We start from the raw sequence: 19,646 nt of genomic DNA, 5'->3' as shown, positions 1-19,646 counted from the left end.
AATTCGATCGAGCGGTTCCCGCACCGGCTGGCAGAGCGTGCACCCAACGCAGAGAACGCCGCCGTTCCACGCCGGACGTCGAGCGGCGGCGGCGGCCGCCTGAGACACGAAGGAGGGGCGCGCCCCGGCCCCGGCCCCGGCCCCGGCCCCGGCCCCGGGGCCGCCAACAAAGCGGCGGCCGCGCTCCCATCTCCGTGCGGGGCGGCGTCCGGGAGCACAGCAGCAGGGAGGGACGGAGGCCGTCGTACCACAGAAATCACCGCATTTATTCAAATAAATAAAAATGTACAAATGTACAAAACAGTCGCGCGCATCTTACAAAGGAGCGGGAAGTCTTAAAAACGGCGGCGGGAGGATGCCGCTCTCCGCGCCGGGCGGGAGCCGGCGCCGCTCCTTTGTCCCCGGCTGGCGGCGGCGCGGCCCCTCCCGTTACCCCCGGAGGAGGCGGCTCACCGCGCGCCCAGGTGCGGCAGGCTGCCCAGCCGGTCCCCGCGCTCGCGTCCGGCCGCGCTCTCCACGCCTCGCAGCCACTCGGTGCACTTCCGCACCAGCCCTTCGTCCGGCGCCGCGCCCGGCGCCGCCGCCTCCTCCTCTTCGTATTCTTCGTCGTCGTAGCGGTGCCGGTCGTTGAGCAGGGATACCTTCAGCAGGGCGCGCACATCGCCGCCGGACCGCGCCCCTCGCCGCGTCGCTGCCGCCCCGCCGCCGGTGCCGGTGCCGGGCTGGGCGCGCTGGCGCTCGGTGCTGCGGCGCTGTAGCAGGCGCACGGCCTCGGGCGGAAGGCTCAGCGCGAAGCGCGGCTCCCCCGCCGCCCCACCCGAGTTCTCGCAGGACCGGCCGCCCGCCCCCGGCGCCCCCGGGCGGCCTCGCGGCTGCGGCGCGCCGGGCTGGGGCCGCGACCCCCTCTCCGCCGGCGGCCGTCGCTGGAGCGAAGTACAGGGCCAGGAGCCGGAGACGGGGCCAGCCCTCTCCGCCGGCGCCCCTCGCGCCTTCCGAGCCGCCTTCTCATCCGCCGGCCTCGGCGCCGCCTTCCTGGGGACCGCCGCTGCCGTCGGCTTCTTGGGCTGCGCCCGGGCGGCGGCCTGGGGGGCCGGCAGGAGGGGCGGCAGGGAGGCGGCGCGGCCGGGTACCCCGTCCTGCTCCTCGCCGCGGGCCCAGGGCAGCGCCGCGCATCGCCCCGCCGGCGGGCAGGGACCCGCCGCGCGCCGCGGCTGCAGCCCCATGGCCGGAGCCCCACCGGCAGCCCGGGCCGGCGGCGGCGCGCGTGTGCGCTCGGCGGGCGCCGCCGGCCGCGGCTCGGTCCTTCGCAGCCCGCCCCCGGCCCACCCTCCGCCCGCCCCGAGAACGGCCCTCCCCTCTCTTCGGGAGCTCGGCGGCGCCGGCAGCCCGCGCCGATCGTCCGCGCCCGCCGAGCGGTCCCGCTCCGCCTCCGGTACGCGGGCGCTGCCCGGTCCCACAGCGAGCCCCGAGCCCGCAGCAGGCTCCATCTGTGCAACGCACAGGGAGTGAGAGTCGCACCGCTGTGCCTTCACAGGCATAGCAGTGCGTCGTGCAACGAGAATGCACTGTCTGAACTGTCACACTGCAAACTAAGACACAATGCGAAGGAGCAAGAGGCGCCACAAAAGCACACAAGACGGGCTCAGTACATAGATAAAGAAAGCAGATCACAGATCAAGTCTTCAAGAAAGCGAGAGTAACATGGTAAAATATACCAGTTGCATGTACGTGAGAGTATATGGATTTTTTGACTGTAGCTCTTGAACTCATTTCATTTTGGTGCTCTAAATGCAAACCATTAAATGAATGCTCATCACCCGACACGCAACATAAACAACGCCTCCACGGCCAACACAGCACTAACTGAAGGTCACAGTGATTCTGTACCCAACCTGGCAGCTAAAGGGCAACAAAAGCTATGCAACAAACTGCCCACCCCTGAAACACTCCTCACAGGATGGAGCCTCCCTGCCATCAGCTCTGGTTGGTGCCACCCTGGCCTCCACCACCAAGGCAGGCACATCCTCAATATCTGCAGTGCACACTGCAAGCTAACAGATTCACCCAGCTTCCCACCACTCACCGTGGCTTGTATGAGGCTGCAGCGGGCAGGTTGTGCCAGTGCTTGCCCATGCACCAAGTGGTGCCAAAGAGGCCCAACGCCTGCAGCAGGGTGCAGACTCCCTGCCCCTTCAGCACAACATAGAAGCTACCTTGCCTCACTCACACTTCATTGTCACCAACAAGTTATGGGGCAGTTTGATGGGCAATTTAACTGCAAGCTCATGCAGCCACCACTTGCTCAGCTTCCCCACACATGTTAACTTGTGCAACAGATGCTGAGATTTAACAGGAACGCACTGCAAGGTGGCTGCTGAGCCAGAACCCTCAATGCTATGTGGCTTTCCCCCCATCCTAGCACTGCAGCTCACATCTTCTCACATTCCTTCTTTCTTTCATTTGTGGAATTTAAGTAAGAATGAGAAGTTTACCCAGACATCAGCAGGAAGCACTCCTGCAAGTGTAACTATATTTGGATACAGTCATAAACATTCCCCCCATATATTTTCATACTTCATTGAAGAACAATCCTTAAAGCACTCAGCTCTCTATAGCCAATTCCTCAGTAAGAAAAAAAAGCACAAGCACCTTTCAAAGGAATTTCTTTCACAACTTATTTATTTAGACATTATCCACAAGTTTGTTTAGTAAATAGTTTTTATGTTTAAAAGTAAAAAACAAAAGTTGAAAATACAGTTTTAATAAAAATCAATGCGCTTTTCACAGGACTTCCACGTATTCTCATTAAGCCTTCTCCATAAAACACAAGTAGAGGAATTTCAAAGCAGCAGTTACCTTGCCACATCCTTATAATGCTCATAAAACTCTGCCTTTGGAAAAGCACACAACGAACACGGCGCAAACAGAAGCAGAGCTGCAGGTTTCAGACAGAACTGTAAAAGCAAACCCGATGCACACTGCCCAGCCTGCACTGGGGAACGAGCTGTGTTACTGCATGCAGGGCAGTTTTAAAACTGCTCTTTGCAAAGTGTTTAAACATACTTTGGTCTTTTGGTTAAAAAGCCTGGAGGTTTCAGAGTGAAAAGTTCATCCCATGTAGTTTGAAAACTGCTTCTAGTAAAAGTTACTTAACCCCCCAAAGGCAAAAGGGGAGGAAAATACTAAACTACTACTGGGAATCACAGCAGTGGAAAAGTAAGGCTTTCCGAGGGAAGCTCACAGAAGAGTTGCTTTAAAGTACACGGCGGTCCTTGTTTGCAATTTATTCCAGACAGGACGTGAAGCATTTTATCACAGCATCCCTTTGAAGAGAGAAAAAAAAGCCAGGTAAGGGATTTGTGGGTTCATTTACAGACATCAACCACAACATACCGAAAATAAAAAACACTCCAAAAATTTAAAACAATAATCATTAACCAAACGCAAGCTCTGAACTGACACAGGATGTTGGTACCCATCCATCACCAGCAGGAGCAAAGGCTCACACCCACTCTGGGCTGGGCTCTGCCCTCACCACTCCTGCACTGCATACAGCATTACAAACTGCCGTGCAGCACTTTGTGGCTTAACCATGGCTCAGGGCTGCTTCACAGTGACTGGTCAGCAGGGCAGAGCTAGAGGGCACAGCCAGACCCAGGCAGCCACCACAGCCCAAATGAAGTGAATCTGAGCCACTCCTGAGATAGCAGCAGCTGGCCCTATTGGGACTGTCACATGCCACAGGAACTACAAGAATTCAAACCACTCATTTCGACTGGTGAAGCTTGGGATGTCAGAAGAGTAAACCCACAATGTGAAACATCAGTTAAAGTATTTCACCCATTGCAATTGTGTCAAATACATGAACTGTCTTTAAAAAATGCATGTGGCTCAATTCTCCCCAGACCAAATAACAGAATGGCCTGGGTTGAAAAGGACCACAATGATCATCTAGTTTTTTTTCAACCCCCCCTGCTATGTGCAGGGTCGCCAACCAGCAGACCAGGCTGCCCAGAGCCACATCCAGCCTGGCTTTGAATGCCTCCAGGGATGGGGCATCCACAGCCTCCTTGGGCAACCTGTTCTGGTGTGTCACCACCCTCTGTGTGAAAAACTCAAGCTTTAAAAAGAAGTCTATATGACAGACTTTCCTGCAAAGCTGCAGAAATGCTATAGGTTGAGAAGAGGGATAGATAGTAATTGCCATTTTATTTCCTCCCCATTTTCATGACAGAAAACCTAACTAATAATACACACAAATTTAGAAGCACCTTACTCTTTGGAAAAAAGCACTGCCAACATACCACACTGCGTTTTAAATGAAACAGAATAGAAAAAAAACATTCTTTATTGTGTTTAATTGCATGTGGTTTCACTGTGCATTTGGCTAGCTTGTGTTCCCATTTCACACACAAAAGAGAGAAGCTTGCCAAAAAGTAAATGAAAATAAACACCAAGAATTTCTTTTTCCTCTCCTAAAATGATGGAGAAATTCAGAAGCAGAGTTAGTGGCTGAAGTTCTGCTTGCTTGCCTTTACCTAAGGGCGCAGATCCACCAGCTAGCTTTAATTTAAGAGCTGGAAAAGTGACTACAGCACCAATGCGTTTTTAAATAAGTGGAGAAAATAAACAAAAATCCTTTCAGGATGAAAATTAGAATGAAATTTAACAGAAAATTACTATGCATTTGTATTTAAAGCTCACATCAAGTGTTACTCTGAGCTCACCTGTATCATTTCCTAAAAATTAGAAGGAAAAAAAAAAAGGATGCTGTGTGTCCACATACTGAATTAAGACTCTTCTCTCTCAAACATTACCAAACAAACATTACCAGCTCTCCATTAAGATGGAATCATGCACTCACCTTGCATAAGGAATATATGACAAACTATACCTGAAAAATAAAGAAGAAAAAAAAAAAAAAAAACATTTTTCAGAGTTTTCTTGTCTTTCTTTTGCTTTACTTTAGACCAGCATTAATAAAAGCAATCTGTTCTACTGCAACTTGTTAACATCACCTACTGAATTTAATGCTTCCTTGTAAAAAGGAAAACAGAACTGGACAAGAATTCAGTGTACTGCCAAGGACTTCCTGGTTTAGTTTTAACTTCATTTCTCACATAATTTATAACTTTCCTTGCACATAAACTCAACTTTAAAAACAACAAGTCTGTAGATTTACTGTCATCTTCAGATTCAAAAGGAATATATATTTCTGGGAAAATTATACCCTTCAAGACAACAGAAACCATATTTTTTTTTTCCAAGTTGAAAAGAGAAGATACAGTACTACAAAAATACAGATTTAATAGCATTCGTGTAGCTATTAGATGCACGCTGTAAGAATAATACACTGTGGTTATGACATTCAAACAGCTGGCTCTCTATCATCTTCTGAAACTTGCTTCTCACAACCCTACAGGCTGTGCTTTGTCCTCATCCTCATGCTGACCAAGTTCTGAGATGCCTGACAAACGACAAACCGTCTGCTGCAAACAGGTAGAATACAGTTTCAGTCAGCAGTCTTTGCCTGTTGCCAAGCGTTCATCTGGGTCCAGCACAACACCACACAGTCCCTATCCTGCACAAATGGTTATTGCTCCTCAGATTAAAGTTCAGTTCACAATGCTACTTATTCAGGGCAAGTTCAAACAAGAACTGTGGGTCACTTTGGATCAGCGATGTTTTAGTACCAAGTAATTCACCAAGGACAAGGAAATCAATTCAAGTTCAGCTGCATCTCCATGGAGAAAGAAGTTGCTTCTAAACCTTCTGCCAGGCTTGCAGGCCTTCACCTAACTGTGCCCACACATCCCCAGGCCCAGCCCTATGACTGTATCTGGCCAGTCAATAGAATTCTGCTGCACCAGACTGACCCTCTCACAACCACCCAATAAAAACTATTGTGGACAGAGTATAAGAATGTGATTTAGATTTTTTTTCCACTTCAATGATTAAGACTCAGAACTCAAAAGAGGGAGCGAGTCATCAGAATCAGGATGTATGAAAATACAGTTACTTTCACAGCAGAGAAAAGGCATAAGAATTTGCTTTGGCATACACTTTCTTTCCATAATGCTTAAAAAAAAAAAAAAAAAAAAAGTCCACACATTGCAGAATGTATTTAAAATTACTATTTTTGCAGATGACTGCATATAGATTTTGCTGAGCTGACATAATCTAGCTTAGGAAAACACATGATTGAGGCACACTACAAGAAGGGTACACATACACACATCTACCTATCTGTATACACACAGGGCTATAAATGTGCAGGTGTAGGGGAACAAGAGAAGAAATCATAGTGAAACTTACCAGGTCATTGCCAAGAACTGCAATATGCAGAATATCAGTGCCAAGCCTTTCTTGTTCCACTAAGTCAAAACAACACAAATATTGCAAAAGTTATTTCTTTCACATGGGTGCATATTGTGAATAAGTGCAGTAGACTGGCAGCCAAAAATGAAGTTAAGTGATGAAATTTTTATTTCCTCTTCTTAATTATTTTCTTTCCATTCTGATTCTACTTTCATTTATCTATCGCTTCATTAGCACAGTACAATGATAACCTTCTCTGGCATTGAAAACACCTAGCAGAGTGGTAACATTTCAACACTTCAGTTTCCACTCACACTATATGCCTGCCAATTTGGAGTTCATTTCAGCTACACATCTAATTCTATGCCATACATAACAGTGTTTTCAAAATGCTCTGGACACTCAAAGGTGTCTATCTGTTCCATCTCTCTGCCTTTGTTTATCCTAATTAGTTGAACGGTCTGAAGCTGTTTCTAAAGACCACAACCTATATTTTGACAGAAATAGGTCAAATATTTTCAGTTCTTAGTCTAAAGATTTGCAGACACACTAGTGTTCTGGTTCGTGTGTTCTCATCTACATCACATCCAGGTGGAAGGCTGTATTTGTAGCCAACAGACTGAACACTCCACCCAAACTAAACTGCAGTTAGGAACTCACCACATACAAACTTATCTTTCTTCTACAACCAAACCAAATTTTAAAGCAATCAATAAAATGAGTTACATTGCTATTTAGGGGAAGTCTTCTCACTTACCCAGAAAACAGCACACAGAGTCAAAACTAGAAAGAGCTTGGGGGAGAAGAGACCAAAAAAAAAAAAAAAGAAAAGAATTAACATTTTAATACACAACAAAGCACATACAAAACTGCCTCAGTGTTTCCAGTAGATAATCAGTATTTTCAAGAATTGATCCATGAAAGAAGTAGAGCCAAAGGCTGTCACACAGCAACTATACACTGAACTTCACAAAAACCAGTGTTTTCCAAAGCACAGTATGATGTGCTCCAAGGCCAAAAGTGTGGGACCACCTCAGAAGAAAGGGAGGCAGAAACTGCCTTCAGGAGTTGAAAGAAATATGACCAGGACAGTGTACTCATGTGTCAGGAATACTGAGTGGTGGCATTAAATGATAAAGCTTGCTTGAAAGCAACCAAGGAGAGTGGGAATTGTTCTACTAATTCAGCACACAGTATTGCTCTCAATCCAGTATTCACAGTATCAACATCTGACAAGACAGGTGTGTGCATTACAACAAGCAATCCATTCCTAAATACCCATTCCTGCATTTGGCAAATACAGGCTCTGCTCCTTCTCTGCCCCAACTCTTCCTCTTCCCCCCCCCCTTTTTTTTTTTCTTTTTAATGTTGTGACAGTAATGAAGAAGAGGCCAACAGGGAGCAGCTGCCTCATACAGAGTGAAAAACCTGAAGATTTATTGAAGCTAATTTTGCAGCTTTTTTTTTTTTTTTTAAACTCTTTTTCAGCTGGGGATCTGTACTTAAAATGTGCAATCTTTCAAGGTTTTAAGGAAAAATACTACTTATGCTATCCTTACCCTAGGGGCTGGGTCTTGTTTTTCCCCATCCTCCTGGAAGAGGAAATACTGCTTAATGGAAGTAAAAGAACTAAAAGAGCACTATGAGGATGAATAGGTGGTTTTCTTGACTTTGACAGAACACTTTTTTTCCACCTTTGAAAGCTTGAACCGCTGAGCTATATAGAGAGTTGCAGCCAACAAACAACTTCCCAGATAGCCTTGGTGATCACTGACTCAGCTTGACTATAGTTATTCAGTACAAACAAGGTGTGGATTCAGAAATATTCCCCCTATCACATAGCCTCAAAACCTTTTTAGGAAAAGAACATATAGGAGAAAAAAGTATATTTACCAGCATTACAAGTGTAGCAACTAATCTCTTGGGCTCAAACATCGTCTTCAGTTGCTTCAGAGGCCCCATGAGGAAACATGTACTGATGTGAGGGGAAAAAACAAAAACAAATGATAAGATACATTCAAATAAATCTTTGCAAAAGACAACAGGTAATTAATTAGTTTTCCAACAGTCAGATGACTACAAAGCTATGAAAGGCATTTCAGTGTTTACCAACAGAAACCTGCTAGGATGAAAGGTGAAGCAGTCCCATGAACTCACCAGCTCTGGAAAAAACTCACATATTGAATCACCCTTAGCTATGAAATTCTTTCCACACTCATTACCACACCTAGCAGAGGGCTGTCAATTTGAAGCTGATTTTGAGACTGTTTAAGAACAGACTTGCCAAAAGTATGCACAGAATTCAAAGACCAAACTTCTGCAGAAAACTCATGTTTTAAAAACCGACCTTATCACCCAGGCAGCACGCAAATACCTACATTCAGGATTACAGAAAAGCTCTACAGTTTTTTTTGCTTAACCACAGCAAGCAAAAATATAAAAGGAAGAAAAAAATTCAATAGTTTGCATTGAATCACCAACTTTCTTTTCTGAACTTGAAGAGAAAATGAAATGTGTTGAGTTTTGGGGCCCTCAGGACAGGAAGGACATGAAGTTGGTGGAGTGGGTCCAGAAGAGGGCCACAAAGATGATCAGAGGGCTGGAGCACCTCTCCTACGAGGACAGAGAGAGATGGGGCTTTTCAATCCAAAGAGAAGGCTCTAGAGGACCTTACAGCTGCCCTTTCACCTAAAGGAGGCCTACAGGAAAGCTGGGAAGGGACTTTTTATAAAGGCAGGTAGCGACAGGATGAGGGGAAATGGCTTTAAACTGGAAGGGAGTAAAGTTTAGACTAAATATGAGGAAAAAACTGTTAACTGTGAGGGTGGTGAGACACTGCAATGGGTTGCCCAGAGAGACTCTGGATGCCCCCTCCCTGCAAGCATTCAAAGCCAGCTGGATGGCACTTTGAATACTCTGCTTTAGAGGGAGGCATCCCTGCCTGTAGCAGGGGGCTGGAACTAGGTGATCTTAAGGGTCAATTCCAACCCAAACCATTCCATGATTCTATGAAATCTATCATCAGCTCTCAGCTTTACCTGTTCATCCAAAGAAATGTGATGTGAACCAAGAATTCACAATTATAGGAATAATAATCTGGCTACACATATCAATATGAGTCTCTCCCTTCTCTCCTGTTGAAGCCACTCCACTTCGTAGAAAATGCTTAACTAGAAAAAGTATCCTTATAGGTCGGTAGTGGTCTGAATGTTTTACTAGGGAAAAAGACACCTGTGATTAACTCCCCTTTCTAGGTAATACTTATTTATATATGTAAATACATGTATATATATGAAGTGGAACAATTGGTGAGCTCATTCCCAAAAGCCCATGTTAAATGAAAAAAAAAAAAAAAACAAAACAACAAAGTAATAACTGTCAACTCAATGGGAATAAGTATATCTAATTCCCTTCATTCCAAACTAACTTCTCAGAATATCTTCTCTTGGCCCTACAATTAAATTAAGATTTAAGCACTGAAGGACAGGTATCACAAGAACACCTCCACCTCCAGAAAGGTAAGAGAATCCACAGGGTGACAGGAAGGCTGGGAAAAAAAAAAAATCCCAAGGTCTTCCACTTACATAAGTTACTTCTTCCACACAACACATTCTATAGGAAATCTACTCATCAGTCTAGGAAAAGATCAAATACGTGCTATTACTTCCATATATACCGACAGATAATACACTAAAACAGACCAGAAAGGACTATTTTTACTTATGCTGGTAGCTTCATTTTTTATTATTATCATTTTTTTAATCCAGAGATGCAAATCAACCTGAAAAAGTTTAAATCTTGTCAAATTAGGGTTTCATTTCCAATGCCTACTGTACTTAGAGCACAGCTGCCTGCTGTTTACATCAAACAGAATTACTGAAAGGGTAGAGGGCTTCTTCTTACTTCCTGTTTTAGCTGCAGCTCAGGTTATTTTAGGGAAATGTTGAAAACAAATACCAACCTGTAGTAGCTTTCTTCTTAGTTCACAGAGAATTAAGACTTGATTAGTACAGATTTTCTAAAATGCTAATTTTATCTGAAGCAGTGGAAACACACCCAGGGTACAGTTAAAAAATAGCAAACAACAAAAGTAAGGGAGAAAAATGGGAAGACAGTTTTGCCTACCCTAGTAGTAGTAATTTGGTCTTGTTTTAATATAAGGTGAGGTAATTACATAGGGACAATTCCAGTATAAATAACTTCATCCTCCAGCAAGTTAGTTGAGAAGCAGCACACCACCACACTACTCTAATGTTAAGTGTCACATTGGCCACGTTCAGCTTAACAATGCTTTGACTCATCAGTTACACGACATCCACAGAGTCCATGAAAGTAAGACCAGCATCCACTCACTCTAAGTCCCACGACTCTGCTTTAACTATGCCAAGACAGGAGGAAGACAACCAACAAACAGAATACTTTAACTGACTCATTACTGACACTAATCCACAAAGCAATCATGTAAGACATTTCACTAAACAAGAAAAAAGGGATAACTGATATTCTCTGCTTACAATAATTTCAGAACTAAGGTTTTTATTAATATTCCAGTGTGAAAACAATGTTGTGTACATACGTTAAATACATATCATTGTAGAGTAAAAGGAAATGTAAATGTAAATGAAAAAGATAATGTTTTCCTAATAATAATAATAATTAAGAAATCATACCTGGCCAATGCAGCAATGTTTCCCAGGGTGTAAAACACTGCAAAAAGTTTGATTCCCTTTGGGAGCCATAACAATGCTGTTCCCTTTAAAAAAAAAAGTGTATGTTTGTAATTAATTAATTCAATTTGTTAATTATAGACAACAAAATCTTCAGGATTTTCAGAGATTACAAGAGTTCCATTTAACACACATTGGCACAGGACGATGCTCAGTCCTGCTGACAATATCCGGCATGCCTCCGCTGCCACCTACTGGCAAAATAATGCATTGACTCAATCCCTTTGCAACAATTTTACAACTAGGCTACGTTTATCTATAGTGTACTTAAAATTCATTTCTATCTTTTACATCCTCTTTATGACGCTTGCAGCTTTGTCACGAAGCTCAACAAATGTAGGACATAACGTATTTGCCAGGCTGCATACACATGAAATCAAGGTCAGATACATGCCTGCATGGGATGGCTTCAGTGTTTCTTTCAGGGCCTCCTCAGCATTGCAGCAAAGGTCTGAGAACTGAGAGAAGGGGTGATTACCAGCACTCAGCTCCACCTGGCAAAGCTCAGCTAGGGAGCCACCTCCAAACTAATTAAGATGTCAAGGTCCATAAGTACACTACTCAAGTCTTGACCCTTCTTTATTTAGCAAGATATCCAGAGGAGAAGCTTTAGCAAAACCTTAAGGCCTTTGATCTGTGGTTTCAGTTTCACACCACGTGATACAGGAAAAGCGCAAAGATTAAGCACTTAAAAAAAAACCACAACACAGCATCAAAAAGAATGTTAGCCTGTGCAGAAATAGGTATTGAAGCACAAAAATGGCGCATGTGAGCATGTTAGTTAAATATTTCTTGTGAGGAAAACACAGGGAGCAGTCAACCAACCAGTTCTTACCCCTAAAGAGAGGGGGCTTCCAACCTGACCCTGAGCTCCCAGGACTAGCCTCAACACCCAGCTGGCAGATTTTGCACCTGCAGGAGAATCCAGCAAGTCACCACGGCTAAATGCCACAACATGCTGCTCCTTCACAGCTGTTTTCTTCTCTAATTACCAAGTCTCCTCAATTTTAAATATTTCTTATAGTAAACGAAAGAGTAGAATGGTTCAGTCAGAAAGGAACCTGCAAGAATTACCTACAAGGATCCATGTGCCTAAATACTTTGGGATTAACCAAAGCTTAAAGCATATTACACAGTCATCACCTACTGAACTGTAGGTCTGACGAGCTACGCCTGTGGATTCTTCAGCCTTTAAAAACCTCTCAAGCTTCCCCTTCTTTTTCCCTTTCATGAAAAGAGTACAGATATAAAAATGGGTATAAATTAAACAGCAAAAACCTCCTTTTAGCAACACCATACACATCTACGTAAGAAACACAGTGTATTTTGTCTGTGTTCATGCCTCTTCGTAAGAGATTTTATTACCCTACAATAAAAACATTCTTTGCTGTGACTCTAGGAAAAATGGCCAGAAATACAATTTACAGATCAGCAGCCCCTACGTGCTACTTACACATTTTACAGTCCTTTAGATTTATGGATATAAAATTTAGGATTCAGGATCAAGTAAATACTATCACATACTATGTATTAATATGATTATTGTTCTACCCTAGAACATTTAATAAGTGTAGAGTAAAAAACAGTTACTTACAAGAATAGAACATGCAACGCCAGCAATGAAACATATGGCAAACCACTTGACTCGTGTACCAAAGCTAAGTGTTGAGGCATCAAGAACCTTAATAGGAAGAGAGGAAAACAATGGATATTACAAAAACAGCTTTGAACGGTCTTAAGAACATTTTTTCAGTACTAGTAAAGTATTTAATTTCAAAAAAAATACACAAGCCCAAACCAATTATTTTACCTTGTTTAAACACAGATGCTTACACATTATTTCCCAGCTTAAAAACTATGTTTACAGTTTGGAAACACATAAAAATAACAGAACTATGAAGATATATCCTCACAAGCAGCACTTCTCCATTTTCAGAGACCTTCCTTTCCCCAGGTAACTAACTGAAAATTCTCATGATTGTATCAAAGCAAAACAGAACTATTTGTTCAGTGCTGAATCCTCCTACGATGATACCACTCTTCTCTGCTGCTAGGTGGAATCCATTATGAAAGCAATGATCCGTTGCAAGCATCCCAATTCCTCCTTGGTTACTGCTCCCTACAGGGTGAAGGTGTAAACATACTAACCCAGCTTGTCTCACCAGACAGTGAATTGCTGGAAGGCATGATTTTGCTTCCTGTTTCTCCAGAGTGATTTCAATACCCGAAGAGCTGAACCAGCCAATACAACTTGTTAAGCGGGAAGAGAAATAACACTCCTTTTAGTTTCTGACTTAGTCTATGCAAGAGCAATAAGCCAAACCAGTTCAGCAAGATGTGAGAACAGCAAGGCTTCCTGATATGGGGTAAGAGGGAAAACCACAGAGCTGGCAGAACAGCCCCTTTCAGCAGTGCTATCTTGTTAAGGCCTACTCAGCTCACTCATCCATCCACACTGTGCCAGGTCATTAAAGTTAAGCATGCTCTCTATGCTTAATTGGTTTATTAAACAAATTGGTACATCAGCTTACATAAGATGGCTATAAATCTAACTTTCCTGTTTGTTCAAGTGACACAAGCAAGCTTGCCCACTTGTTTCTTGTCATCTGTTCTGCAGATATTTTCAATCAAACGTTCTAAGAAAACAACAACCAACACTTTGGGCTTCCTCAGACCGTGACTGAGACATTTCTCCCACTCTTCAGAATCTTTTCAGAATGCTATTTGGTTACTACTTCAAAGGATTTCTCATCTCTACAAATAAAGGATCCACACTTAACTGAATCAAAAGGAAGCACATACATGCTCACACTGTAATGAATCAGTCCCTGAACGTGTGTCAACAGAGAACAGTTTGGACTACTTTCTCATTTACTCATTTAATACTACTCATTTAATCAAGTTAAATATTTCGAATGTTTGCTTTACAAGGAAGATCACAATAATGAAAATACAGCTTTTAAGTTTGCATACTGACTGAACAGACTCTGCTGGAACACAGTATGGCTCTCCATTTTGCTTCTTTGTGCTCAGTAGTTAAGACAGAACTTCCCAAAGGTCAGAAGATGCAGCTTACCTTGTTAGGTCCACCTTTTTATCCTTACGTATGCATTAAAGAAAGACAAAAACAGTAACTAAAAGATGGTTTAGTATTTGAAACCATTTTTGACAATTGTATTCCTGAATGCTTACAAAGGTGAGAGGGGCAGGAAGAGCTGGCAGCATACAAGGGAAGGTACACATTTAAAACAGGCAGCGTGTTTTCAAGTCACATTTATACAACTAATCACACCTGCACTACAAGCAGAAACAGTTCTTTTCATTCCTGATCAGAAATGAACTACTGAAGATTAGGACTTTGGGGAAAAAAAAAACAAACAAACAAACAAAAAAAACCCACAAAGAAACAAGTCAGACCTAAGTGTACAGGTAATCGTGGATTTCAGATAAAAAGAGTTGGCACTACTCTCTAAAATACTTGCCTCAGCAGAAGCTGTTACTGACAAAATTTCTATGCAAATTTTATACCTGGGAAGAAATTCCTAAGGAGAACTGTGAAGCGAAGAGTAAGGGAGTTTCTGTAAAACATATTCAGTTTGCTATACTGCTCTTCAGTTTATTTCTAAACAAGAAAAAAAAAAAAAAAAAAACCAAGACAAAATACAACCAGAAACCAACAGGTAGAAACCCTCATTTGCTACAGCTGATCTTTAAGGCAAAACTCTTGAGCAAGAAGCAAAGATTTTTATGCAAAGGTCACTCCAAAAAAATTATATATATATATATATATATATATATATATATATATATATATATATATATATATATATATCTGAAAGAAACAACCAAAGGAAACCCAAGGTGGAAACAGAAATCCAGAACACAGACTTCCTGAACCATAGGGAATTGTCTTGCAGCAGCACAATACACAAGCTGCTGACAACAGAAAGCAGTGTCTGCAGTGACAGATACTCATTACAGACACCCAATAAACCACGTGAATGATAACCTCCAAGGCTGCCTTTGATCAAAAGCATTTATTGAAGCTTTGCTCACCTGCTTAAGCTCCCCGCATACATTGCTGATCTTACTCATGGTCTTACATAAGGGCAAAGAAAAATATAATAGTACCTTTTTCTACTGATCTAAAGAAAGATTCTAGAAGTTCAAAACCTCATCTTTCCTTGTTAAGAAAGCTACCAATATGCCCCTAATGAAGAAAATACAGTTCCAAACAGATGTTTTTGCAAGACTGAGTTCTTTAGCTTGTTTCAAAATTTTTGTGTACTGAGATACGTTTTCATCTTTCCTTCTATGTATTTCTATCAAATCCTCAGAGCAAAATAAGAAATACCCAGTCTGTTCCTCCATGCTAAAATTCTGTTCAATGCTTTAAGCAGCTGTTAACTGAAAACCAATGGGAAATTACAAGGAGCCAGAAAACAAGCCAGTGTGTCAAGAACACCTTTTTAACATGATTTTCGTGTTGGAAAACTAAATGGCACAAGACTGCACTGAAATCATCATTACACCTGTATAGTTACAATTTATTACAGGTTGGTTGGTTTTTTTGTTTTGTTTTGTTTTGCAACTCCCCCCAGTTTTTTTTTCCCCAAGAATTGTTGATCAAACTGCAGCAAGACAACAGTTGGTTATCTGAAGAGTTTAGAAAGCACACAAAGAATTTCATTGAATCACCACACAATTGTCTCACTATGTACTTTACTTCGACTTCCTTTAACAGGAATTACTGCCGACCTTGTGGTTATCATTCTGCAAAGATCTGGAATGAGCAGAACACAGGGACATCCATGAACATAAACCATGTGATTGCTATTACACAACTATCAACTCCTTTTAAGAGACGGTCATTGTGTTTAATCAAATGCATGCCTCAGCTCCAGAAAGGCCATCTAAAACACAGAACAGTTTTACTGACATTTAACAAATGAAGTTCTCAGCTCAGTTTCTGCTGACAACACCTGAAATACCAAATCAGTAAATATTATTAAATATTTACTATTTAAAAATTATTTATCAAATACTCAATCATTTATTGACAGATTGCTGCCTTGAAACAAACACCGCAGCATTAAGGAGAATTCTCTGTCACCATTTGTGTCTCATTCGAAATGTGCCTATGGATAGTAGACTAAATAATTCTCTTAGCATTGAACTTGGTGCTAACAGGAGTAAGTACTTAGACAACTGTCAGATCAGAACCTGAAGATGAAGCATCCCAGACAGGAGCAGCTAGCTTAGGCATGGAGGGGTATGGATGCTGCACTGCTTTCAGAATCACACTGAGTACACAGCAATTCAACCACTTCACTGTGGCAAAGAGGCCAAGCTCATGCACCTTACAGACTAGCACCAACTTCACATAAAGAAGCACGTCAGGACTGAGATGCTGAAACTAATATTGTGCCATGGATACAAACTATACTGCAGCTGTTCTGGTTCACCAAAGCTCAGGCTGAGGCTTCTTTGCTTTCCAGCTTCTTCTGCCATGCTCCCACATCCTGCAGCACAGGGAACCAAGATCTCTCGTGACGTGGGGTGCTTGGATCTGCAAACACACCAGCTGAAACAGTACTGGCTGCATAAATGGGTAACCAGATCTTTTTAAGCCGAGTAGCACTCAGACTGAAGTGAAATCTCAGAAGCGTCAGATGCCTATACCCAGCAGGGAAATAACTGAGGAGGGGAAGGAAATAAAGAGAGTAAGCAGTACTCCAGGAGGACGGGGTAAAAAAAGAACTTCAGAGCACTATACAGAGAACTATGTGGCTACAAAACACATTTTTCGCTTCCACAAATTCGTAGAAGAGTCAGTACATGCAGGACGGAGAGACCTCGTTAATTCCAAAGCAAGACACAGAAAACAAAACCAACGAAACCCAGACCAGCACTGCGCCAGAGCCCTTCCCCGAGCAGGGCCAGGCCCAACACGCCTCTCAGCCCGCCCGCACGTCCCGCGCTCCTCCGCCGCTCGGTTTCCCGCGCCCCACGGCTGCGTACTCAGCGGGGGCCGAGCGACGCCCCACGGCCCGCTGCTGGCGCAGGCACGGCCCAGCGGGACCCGCGCCGCTCGGGCAGGGGAGGAGCTCAGCTCAGAAAGCGGGCGAGAGCCCCACACCGCTGGTGCGGGCGGAGAGGAACGATGAGGTCTCCGCGAGACGGTACCTGCGCCGTCAGCCCCTGCTCCTCGTCGTCCTGCCCGCTCAGCACCCGCCGCAGCTTCTCCATGGCGGGGCCGGGACCGCTCGGCGGCCCTACCGGAAATGGCGGGCTCCGCCTCCCGACAGAACGGCGGCTGGGCGCATGCGCGCAGCATGGAGGAGGAGGGGATGGAGGGGTATGGCGGGGGTGTGGGTTTATGTGCCTGTGGGTTCCCCGCTTGCTTCCGAATCTGCTTATTTCAGTATGTTCATTAAAAGTGATTTACATTTGCTCAGTAGTGGGATTTCTCGGTTAATTTCACTTTCCCTTCCCTAAGAAGGGGCGACAGGCAGTGCGTGGTGCAGCGCGGGAGAGAAGGATGCGATAAGCTGTGCTGCTGCCTGAGTGAGACAACATTAGAGAAGGGCACTACCCTTCCCCTCCCTGATTGCCCAGAGTTCCTAGCCAGGTCCACATAGAATCATAGAATGGCCTGTGTTGAAAAGGACCACAATGATCAACGAGTTGCAACCCCCTTGCTATGTGCAGGGTCACCAACCAGCAGACCAGGCTGCCCAGAGCCACATCCAGCCTGGCCTTGAATGCCTCCAGGGATGGGGCATCCACAGCCTTGTTGGGCAACCTGTTCTCCTGTGTGTTTTGCAAGTAGAGGCCTCTCAGTGAGGCTTTTGGATGCCTGGGTGCCGGGCAGGCATGGTGCAGTGCCATGGACATGAGCAGGAGGCAGTGAGTGGAGGTCTTTGGTGACCTCCTCATCAGCAGCTGGCCCCATGATGTCAGTATAGGAGCGTGGCTTGGTGGCAGCTCTGTAGGTAAACGCTTCCCAGCATGGGCTGCTGTTGCTTTAGCCCCTCACCACCCATGCCCTGGGTAAAAATTACCTACAGTTTACTTCTATTGTTATTTCCCCAGGGCACCAAAATGCTGTGGGCTTGTGGTTCTTCTAGAAGCTATGGCATGACAACAAACATGTCAGAGCATGACAGTCTCGTCCTCACCTTCCCACTCCCCGCAGCTGAAATATTTGGGCTCGTCTCTAAAATCAAAACCATGCAGGTTCTTGTGAGCTCCTGGAAAGTTTTTCCAGGGAAAGGTAATTACTTTTATTGGCTCACAATGGCTAATGCAACCAATGCAAGAACATAATGAGCAGCCTTGTGAGTTCATCTTTCTCTGTGGCATCATACGCTTGGGTCAGGTGTCACAGAGGTTTGGTTAACTGATACAACAGTGGGTACCTTGCCAGATCTTTGAGCCTTTGAACCTGTTCCTCTTCCTAACAATAACTTGGCAGAGAGCTGATGCTAATGTTTACCAAGTTACAGTACAAAAACACAAAGTATTAGATTACTGATCACATTGTTGGTTTCACCTGTGCTTCCAGGTGACCCTTAACAAAAATATAAAATAAAAAATAAAACAAAAAATAAAAATATTTGTAATTGCTGCCTCATAAGACTGCCCCATGAACAAACAGAATAACTGCCTTGGGATCTCAGGGACAAGGAGACATGGTCTTCCTGAATGTGCAAGGGAAGAATGTTTGAGACAATCTCTCTTTTCCCTTAGCATTACTACATGTTAAAATCTAAAGATCTTTCTGTGCTTAAGCCATGATTTTGGACCCAGGCAGACTGCAGAGGGACAGGTTAGAGGAGATTAATATCTTGTCCTTCCAGGAAACAGCTTTAAGATTTCACACGACCTACACATTCCTACAAAGGATGAGGGAGGATACCAGTCCCGTTTACCTCAGTACCACTCTGACAAGGCATTTCTTCAGTTAATGCAACTCCAAGGACAACAAGCACGATATGAGTCTATTCCAACTGTCCTGAATATCAACCAACAAAAACGAGTTACAGCTTGATTCTGCCTCAGATAATGTATGAATTAAATTAGTTCAAAAGTATTAACGTTTTTCAAAATCGTAAGTGGTTTGCTTTGTGCCAATACATATCTCTTCACAGCAGGCCAAGAAGAGCGATCACATAAAACCTTGCCAGTGCTGCTATAATCAGCATTGCTTTTACCTTCACCGACGCTGAGTTAGGGCACTTATCCCCATGTAACTGTTTCACTTATGCAAACAACATAATCCAGATTTCATAAGAATGAATAGGCTGAACGTTCTTAGGCTTGTTGCCATAGTTACTTGAAATCTGCTGCTAAAAAGGGAAGGAATGAAGACAGAAAAGGAGAAAAAGTAGGAAAAGAAAATATTGATATCATGGCCAGGGTTAGGTCATATGATAAGGATATAGTGATGACCTTGAAGGAACAGAGTCTTGGTGATGACACTAAAGAGTGTGCTATCCAGGCAGCCCATCTTTCTGCACTTTGTTTGCTGTTGGGTTGATCTTACGGACATCGTTTTTTTTATAAGTGGTTACCACAGGGGCAAAATGCATGCACTGG

General features: G+C 43.8%; 2 protein-coding genes across 2 annotated transcripts; both read right to left on the bottom strand.

Moving 5' to 3' along the window:
* Positions 1-449: 449 nt before the first annotated feature.
* Positions 450-1,223, bottom strand: PRR18 (proline rich 18; the record flags this gene model as incomplete). The annotated part of the gene is made up of 1 exon (XM_079550323.1): positions 450-1,223. The coding sequence occupies one exon, from the start codon at positions 1,221-1,223 to the stop codon at positions 450-452; it is 774 nt and encodes a 257-aa protein (XP_079406449.1).
* A 2,060-nt stretch (positions 1,224-3,283) lies between these two features.
* Positions 3,284-17,294, bottom strand: SFT2D1 (SFT2 domain containing 1; the record flags this gene model as incomplete). The annotated part of the gene is made up of 8 exons (XM_079532992.1): positions 3,284-3,323; positions 4,865-4,894; positions 6,316-6,374; positions 7,076-7,111; positions 8,212-8,293; positions 10,989-11,071; positions 12,640-12,726; positions 17,232-17,294. The coding sequence occupies 8 exons, from the start codon at positions 17,292-17,294 to the stop codon at positions 3,284-3,286; spliced, it is 480 nt and encodes a 159-aa protein (XP_079389118.1).
* Between the last annotated feature and the right edge of the window lie 2,352 nt (positions 17,295-19,646).

This window comes from Tetrao urogallus (genome assembly GCF_951394365.1).
Source record: "Tetrao urogallus genome assembly, chromosome: 2".
NCBI classification, from domain to species: domain Eukaryota; kingdom Metazoa; phylum Chordata; class Aves; order Galliformes; family Phasianidae; genus Tetrao; species Tetrao urogallus.
The sequence above is the reverse complement of the archived record's forward strand: the minus strand, read 5'-3'. Positions and strand labels throughout refer to the sequence as shown.